The sequence below is a fragment of the Anolis sagrei genome, chromosome 3, assembly GCF_037176765.1.
Source record: "Anolis sagrei isolate rAnoSag1 chromosome 3, rAnoSag1.mat, whole genome shotgun sequence".
NCBI classification, from domain to species: Eukaryota; Metazoa; Chordata; class Lepidosauria; order Squamata; family Dactyloidae; genus Anolis; species Anolis sagrei.
The window spans coordinates 192,201,361-192,210,197 of record NC_090023.1 but is presented as its reverse complement, the minus strand read 5'-3'; the positions used below and the strand labels follow the sequence as shown (position 1 = coordinate 192,210,197).

Sequence of the window (8,837 nt, the reverse complement as noted above, 5' to 3'; positions counted from 1 at the left end):
TGCAAGGAAGAACATCCATGTATGAGAGCTCCTCTGAAGCTTAATATGGAATTGTTAGAATAACTTCATTTAATGTTACCCTTTTTTGTTTACTAGTCAACCTAAAGAACCAAAGGTCCAGCCCTTCAGTTTACAAAATCTTCCCTGCTGCATACTTGCCACACGTAGGCAAGCCAAATAGTTATTTTTATTTATCATTCAAAGCACCCCACTTATTAAGAACAGCCACATTAGCTCTTTAAATCCACTGAATATAATGCCCATCAGCTCTAGCCTGCATAACCAATGGTTATCAGTGATGGAAACTGTACTCCAAAATATTTGGGAAGTATCAACTTAGGGAAGGCTGGTGCAGGATGAAAACATTAATGCTTTGCATCACCATTTACCATCTCTGATATATAATATGTCCAACAGATATATTTTCCTGACTTAGTTTCAAACATTATGGAAAATAAACTGACCAGTAGTCTTAAAATATTTATTAATTAAAAAAAAGTTAAAATATTTGTTTATACAAAGATGAGACTAATCTCATGCAAACTCTTCGCATACAATAAAAATAACTCAAATTTTAGTAGGATGGGTTTACAAAATAACTTCTTTATAGTAGCTTTTAATAGAGAAGTGCTGCTTTTTTCGGTGTGCTTGGACCATCATCCAGAATAATTTACTTACAAAGCATTTGTTAAAAAGATTTATACATTGTTCTACAGGAAACTATGCCAAGATTTTCACACTCTTCACTATGGTTAACAGTTAATACCCTATTACTACTACTACTCAGAAAACTAGACTTAGACCTATGAACATTGAGTAATGAGATCCTCAGTACCACTAAACCTTTTGAACTGTTAATGTACAAAGCTGCCCAAACATTGTTGTGCAGGTCAGTCCTAAGCATAGTCACCAAGAAGTAATTTTCCATGAGTTTAATGGGTCCTTATTTCTGAGTAAGTGTGCATAGGAGGACTGCATTGTATATATTTTTTTCTTTAAATGGTTAAAAAAAGTATCGAGGTTATTATGGATGACATCTGCTTCTGCTTAATTACAAATCACATTGGATTTCAAATTTGTGTATATTACAAGGAATTTGCATAATTAAAACAATTAAGGGATTGACATATCATGGTAATTAAAAATGCATCAAACTCGAATGTTGTACAAAAGAGAGCTTCAATATGAAACATTAAGTCTCTGAGAATGAAATATCCTACAGGTTCCTGCAGTATAGCCTTGGACGTACTGTCACAGAATCTTCCTGTACAGTGGCGGTTCTTGGGGTTATCTGGATTTTCCTGAAAGTGCTGGGATTTGAAACTCAAAAAGATGACATAAAATGCATGCCATTCCTTTCCTCCACTGTAGACGGCACAGTATTTGACTCCCCTTTGTATGGCAGATTTCCTTTTTATCTCATTTTCCGTAGCCTTATCCTATTCTCTTTGTCCCTCTTTTTAAGGATAAGGATGAACTGGTTGAAAAAATGCTCTTGGTCTTTCTTCTTCTGAACAAGTCGAAATCGTTGATCTGTACCATATTTCTCTGCAAATTCTTTAAACGTTGTTCTGGAAGTGAGGGAGAAAGACAGAAAAGAAATAATCAAAGAGAAAATGCATAATCACAAAACTCTAGTTACCAATATACTTTTATTTTTTAGTCCTTAATTATATATGTTTCTGTTTTTCCTATGATATTTTTCTGATGAAATAACTGTTACTGCATATATTGTCAGCTGCAATGATGGAAAATGAAAGACCAAAATAAAGATTTTCAAATGCTCATTGATCTTCTTTGCTTCTCATCCCAAATGAACCTGCCCCCCAACATAGCCTATCATATCAATTTCAGGAACCTTCGTGAATAATTATATCATGTAAAGGAATTAAATGGGATTCTCAAAAATTAAGACAATACATTTTCCTTAGCTTAATTTGGCAGAATGTGACCTGGTTATTTCAGGAGTACAATCCTATGCATGTCTAGTCAGTAGGACTTACCTCTGGGTCAATAGGACAGCAGTTTATGTTGGATTTATTTACTTTCACGGGGCTGTAAAGACACTTTGGTCAGGCTTAGCAAAGTGACATGTCTTTTGGCTTCTAATTGAAAAATAGGAAGCATGGAATTTTTTTCCCATGGAGCTATCAAAAAAACATTTCAGCAGCTCCAGATATAGATCTATAGGAAAAGTGACTGAATGTTGATGTAATGAGATCCTCATTATGATGGGTTTCATCATAGATTCAGGCTTACTCCAGAAATTAGGAAGGATTTGAAGGCTCAGCATGAATTTTATGCCTTCTTGATTGGAATGTCTATTTTGCAGATATCTCCCAGATGGGATTTATTTGTGTGAGTGAGCATTGTTAAGCCCAGGTTTGCCCCAGGGAGTGATGCATTTAATATCTCGGCTTCCCCCCTGTTGTGGTGGCTTTTCAGATATGAGCTGAGAGATTGACTAATTCCTCCACTGATTTCTTGTGTGATAACATGGATGAACTTCAGATCATCACTCTGTAATCTCCAGGTCCCTAGAGGAAATGCATTGGATTAGGGCATTTACCTTGCAGTGTCTCTGTTATTTTGTGTATTGTGCTATGTGTGGCTGGCATGGGGAACAGACTATCTGATGCTTTTCCTCACCAACAAATGGAAGACTTGAGAGAATTTTCTCTGTAAGCAAATTCCTGTATATTTGCGAAATCTTGGAGGGTTGAGGTTGCTCAAGTCATTGATCTATTGATAGTCTCTAGCACTAGGATTTCTTACAGAAAGGATGTTCATGAGTTTGAACATATTAGATTGGTGAATGGGCTTGCCCCATTCCAGTTGACCATATTCCATAATAATGTGTTTCTTGCCTGAAATATACCAAGATTAGGTTGTCTGCATTGACATTTGTCTCAATTGTTCAGGGTTATAAGGATATAATGATATCACTACCAATTTTAGAATACATAATGTTGCATGGTCCTGAGAAAAGGACAGAGCGGTAAATAGGTGGGAATCTAGGTCCTTAGAGGTCTAGAGGACATGTAGCCTTTCATTTGTACATCTGGATATTAGGCTGTCCTTTTTCATGCTGCAGGATTCATACATTCTTTAGGACTTGTGTGAGAGTAAATTGCTTACATCAGCAAAAAGAAAATGCCTCAGGTCGAGCATTTGGAGAGTTAGTTTTGGTCAAGAGAGCATGCAATTGCACTTGATACAATTTGATTGGAGAAACTGGTTGTTTTAACCAGTTCTAGAACTGGTTGTGCAACCAGTATAACAACTATAGGCTTAAAAAGTTCTGCAACTGAAAATTGGAAGCTGAATTGGAATGTTACCACCCACAAAAAGCTTAGAGCTAGAAGTTCAAAAAATTGACATCATTTGCACTAGGGTGATTATGCAGTTAGATTTTGTGTTAGTGCTTATAATCACGGCAACATCAGAACCGAAAATATAGTCTGCATAGCCTGGGAAGCTTCAACATTTTACATTTTCATGGTTGGTCTTCATTCTCTGTAATATGAACCTCCAATTATAATAAGAAAACTGTCTGGATTATTTATAAATGACAGACCAATAAATAAGAATTGTGTGTTTTACTGTTGGCTTCTCAGCAGCATTCATGAAAAAGAGACAAATATGAGAAGCAAAAAGGAGCAATTTAAGAGCTTGTGTTTGTAGCACTGAGCTAATGATACAAACTTTTTGTATATAAAATGGGTTATGTCAAACAATAATCACATAAAAGATTTTGCCGATCGAGCATCATCATTACAACACAAAAAATAAAAGCACACTTATTGTACTTGAGCATACTATAAATACTAATCACATCTGCAACTTGATCCTTAACTGAAAAGCACAATAAAGTATTGTGATGGATTTTTAACTGCTAAGGCTATTTTATGCAATTAGACAACAAATATATATCAGCTTAGGAACTTTAGCAAATCACTGCAAATTAGTGGGTGGTAAACTTATTGGTCCTACTACATGGGGTACATATTAAATATATACAAATAGTAGTGGACAAAATTTAGATTTTTCTTCTAAATTAGAGAAGTAGGATCTCAAAGGGTAGAATTGAGAAACAGAAGTGACTAGCAGTGACCCAATCTGACCTAAGTATGTCCTAAACTGGGTGAAATGGGGCAGGAAGACTAGTTTCTTCATCTCCCAAATCAAGGTGCAGCTCATTGCAGTGCCTTCAAATGTTTGCTGAATGCATGGCTGTCTAATTATTTTGTGCAAATAGAACCATAGTACATTCCTTGAAAGCTGTTTACAGTGAAAAATGTACAATAGAAAAATCTAGATACAAAAAAGAATACACCAAGCAATTTGATGAACTAGAATGGTTCACCTAGCTAACCTACTTCTTGAAGACAATATTTGTGAGGATGCATTAAAACTGAAAGTAAACCACTTGACCTTAAAACTTCATTCTGTTGCAGGTGTACACTAGACTTTGGTGCATGTGTCTTTGTTTGATGCATATGTCAAGGCACAAGCTATTCCTGTCTGAAAACTATTCGTGATAGCAGGGTTTCCTCCTGTTTGCCCAAAGAACAAATGATGAACTGCATGATATAATAGAACATTGGACTGGTCTTGAGAGACCTGGTTTTGGGGGATCACTAAGCCATGAAAGCTACCAGTTGATCTTAGGAAAAATACGATCTCTGTCCAAATTCATAGGGTTGTTGAGAGATAGAGTGGGAAGAATGTCTCAAGACCTTTGAAGAAAAGGTATGTTATTAATGTAACAAAGTATTCATCTATTAATTTAACAACACATCCTTATTTTACAGTCTGTAGGTTTCACTTGTGTAAAATTCAGGTCTAACCAACATCTTCCTTCGGAAAGTTCTCAGATAGAATTTATGTCAGAAAGCAACTCCATACCTTGGTGATAATTTCGATTCTTCCAGCAGCTTTTTAAACTCCTCTTTGGCTAGTAGTAGCTTGTTTTTCTTTTCCTTGTATTCTTCTCTGATTCGTGTTTTGACAAATTGCTCGAATATCTTAAGTAGAGAAGGGTGGAGAGAGAACATATAATGAAACATTATTGAATCAGTTACCAGTTAAATACTCTGGTTAGTAATTTATCATGTTTTTTCCCCTAAAACATAATAGAAAGAATGAAGAAGCTCATGGAAATTACCTTGAGCAACATATCCTTAGGAAGTGAGATGCATGTGGCAATTCAAAGGGAAACAATTTGAGTAAGATTGGGAGAAATGTGGCACTCCAAAAATTGTTGGATTGCTTTTAATTGTAATGGTTCTTCTTTTTGGTTAGGACACAGCACAGCTGGGAAATCGTGAACTTTGAGTGGGGGGCATTGATTCCACAGTCCTTTACTCAATGATTACCTTCTCTGATGTCTTGTGTGCATGTTGAGCAGCACCATTATATCATGCAATGTATCTTTGTATTTTCTTCTGTCTTTTGGATGTACAGAATCATTACTAAAAGCACAATCCAATGAGTAAGCAATCTTTACTCATTGGATCAGGGAAAGTACCAGTAGTTTGTCTTATGTTAGTTTTGGTGATCATATCAGACATCTATTACTTTAAAACAGGGGAGAGGTGACTATGACCGGTCCCAGGACCAACTGCCTGCCCTAGACCATAGCAATTGCAAATATTTAAAAACATACTTAAATAATTTATTTTGAGAAGCAGTTTTATGCTGGGAATAAAATAATAAATAATGGCTGATTTTCTACATCAGCCACTTAGTTAAGTATCCTCTTAACTAAGTAGTATATCCTGGCACTCCTTCCCCAAACCTGATTTGGAAACTGCTGCTGCAAATGAGAGGAGTCCATTTTCCCCTTGATCAGAGCACAGCAGGCTGATGTTTCCACTCAACCCTTGTAAGCCATCTTCATTGTGACAGTCAGAAACACAATTCCTCCACACACTGGAGATTGCTTTCAGTTGGCTGCATCCCAATTAACTGGATCAACAGACCCTAATCAGTCAGAATCAAAGGGCCCATCCAGACAGGTCTAAAAACCAATCCCTGTCTCAGTTTTTATCGGAGGGATCCAAACGATGCTTCCAGTAAAAATGAATTAATTTAGAACAAACCAAGGTTTCCTTGGCTTGTTATCAATTAATTTGACACCCCATTCAATTTGGGCCTTCCTGAAATGCTTGGGACCAATGGGGTACTGCAAACCTAGCAGTTTGAAAACATGCAAATGTGAGTTGATCAATAGGTACCACTCTGGCGGGAAGGTAACAGCATTCCATGAAGTCATGCTGGCCACATGACCTTGGAGGTGTCTACAGACAATGCTGGCTCTTTGGCTTAGAAATGGAGATGAGCACCACACCTCAGAGTCAGACACGACTGGACTAAATGTCAGGGGAAAACCTTTACCTTAACGGGGTACTGAACTTTTTGGGACACAGCCATCTCGCTTCTTCAGGCTTCCAAAAGCCCCAAAGAGTGGGATGGCAGCCCCCTCCCCTTCCAGACCCCATCTCCTCCCCCAAAACATAACCCACAAGTTTGCTAGCCATGGAGGGACTCTCCAGAGAACTGTGGAGTCACTTTATAATGACACTGTAGGAGCAAGAGTGGAATTTTCCCTCTTTTTGCCCCTCTTTTCCAGTGCCATTTTGAAGCAACTCCACAGTTCTCAGGAGAGGCCCTTCGTGCCTGGCAAGTCCATTGGGTATGTTTTGGGGGAGAGGATGAGGAGCTGGAAGAGGACTGGATCCCAGGTTGACCTGGGATGGTATGTAACCAACCTGAGAAGGAAATCCTGGAGTTGTGGAAGGGGGTGAGGACTACAACGTGGACAAACCCAGGTTAGTTTAATCTGGCTTCCCTGCTTTGTCCTGAAACCATTTGTGTTTACCTGAGGCATTGTCTGGACACCCCTCTTAAAGAAGTGGGAGCTCCTGCTTCTAAGGGGCTGTATGGATGCACCCCGAGAAGTAAAGACCTGCTTCGATAAGCTTGGGTGGAGGGCACATTTGGCCCAAGGGATGGTCTTTTGTGCACATTACTTTTAAAAATGGGTCCTACTCACAGGGATACACTACCTTTTCTGTTGCTGTGTTGCCACCCAAGAACCCTTGTAATAGTTCTCCAATAATATAAGAGTAATATAATATCCCATTGTCCAGTCTTACTCAGTAGATAGTGTATATAGCAGCCGGCCTGTGTGAAGTTTTGTCTTAAGAAATGAATGGGTAAGGAAACAAATATTTTGTTCCTGTAGTTTATGCATACCCTATATCTGCTTGACTATACACCTACACTGTGGAAATAATGTAGCCTGACACCTCTTTAATTCTCATGGCTCAGTGCTATGGAATCATGGGGGATTCATAGTTTTACAAGATCCTTTGTTTTCTTAGTGAAAAGAATGCTGATGCTTTACCATACTATAAATTTCAGGATTTCATAGCACTGAGACATGGCGGTTAAAGTGGTGTCAAACGGCATTAATTCTATAGTGTAGATGCACTCCCGGGGGATGGGGAGACCTGAAATAGATGCTGTCATTTGAATAATAGAATACCGCGCTCAATGAGTCATATTTCACCTTATATATTCATAAAGGGACTTCAGCAAATCTCTGGTAGGTATGTAAATGAGGCAGTTGTGTACTTCTTGATCATACCTAACCATAATTGAATTGACAGGTAATATCAGGCTACAAAACCAAATTGCTTTCATAAAGACCATTTTTGTTCCGTGTGCCTTTGTACTCATTGTGTATGATCCCCAAGGCTCACGATATTATTCCTTTTATATCTGTAGAGTAATCTTTGTTAATCTGCTGTGACCTTTCCATTGTAATTGATGTGTGAGATGAAGACAAAATGCCAGTAACACAAGAGAGAAAGTTCAATTCACAATCTAATTTGATCCACTTAGTTCCAGTATATCTGCCTTCTTGTGGAGATGCTGGAGAGGAATCAGCTGGATGGTTGTCCTAACTAATGTGAACTATATGCTTTTGGACAGGAAAAGAATCTGATGTGTGTGCTTTGCAGCAAATAACCTAATGTTCTAGCTAATTAGAGGTTAAAAGTACAGCACGGATGCTATTGTGAAGTGTTCAAATCATGGACTGAAACCATAACGAAGCAGCTTCCTGAATAATTGCATCACCACAATTTGCTTGACTCATACACTTGCATGATGAATTGAAAAACCCATTGGCCTAGAAGACTAATTGCAAAAATCATCAAAGTGACTCAAAAGAGCATATTTTCAGAAACAGCATTTATGAAGGAGAATAATAATTTGATAGGAAGGTTAAGTGGGAGAGCTTGTGATGGTGAGCAGAAGGTCCCAGACACAATCCAAACTGAATTTAGGGGAAAAAAGTATGAAATCCTGAATAGCTCAGGCTTATTTGTGCAGATAGAAATGAGATAGCTAGACCAACTGACGAACCTGGTATAATGTAACTTTCTGTGCTCACAAAATACACATTTTATGAAGAAAGTTATATAGAAGAGAAATCCTCTAAAGATGACTGGAATTGGCCAATGAAGGAAAAATATACCATTACTATTCAGGGATATAGATTGATATGGTCCCAAACCCCAAGACCTTAGACCAGTTGCTTTGCAAAGACATGGCTCCTAGTATATTCTCCAGCCAGTATGGTCAGTGAACCTTGTAATCTAAGCAAGTAACTTTTTCAAGGTCTGCAATAAAATGAATGTGACTCTGCAAGACAAGAACATGTGATAATTTGATGCTCAGAAGCATATGTTTATATTTTGTACCAGCAGATTAGATGTACCAGGCTAATGAGTTCTGATGGGCTATTGTCTCTAGCTGTCTCTCCT

General features: G+C 37.9%; 1 protein-coding gene across 1 annotated transcript in view; it reads right to left on the bottom strand.

Moving 5' to 3' along the window:
• Window positions 1-467: 467 nt before the first annotated feature.
• TCERG1L (transcription elongation regulator 1 like) overlaps window positions 468-8,837 on the bottom strand; it is a 226,277-nt gene continuing 217,907 nt past the window's right edge. The window contains exons 12-13 of the mRNA XM_060768650.2: window positions 4,909-5,027; window positions 468-1,571 (exon numbers count right to left, since the gene is read on the bottom strand). Of these exons, the coding sequence (XP_060624633.2) occupies window positions 1,415-1,571; window positions 4,909-5,027 (276 nt within the window). The 3' untranslated portion in view covers window positions 468-1,414. The remainder of the gene's footprint in view (window positions 1,572-4,908; window positions 5,028-8,837) is intronic.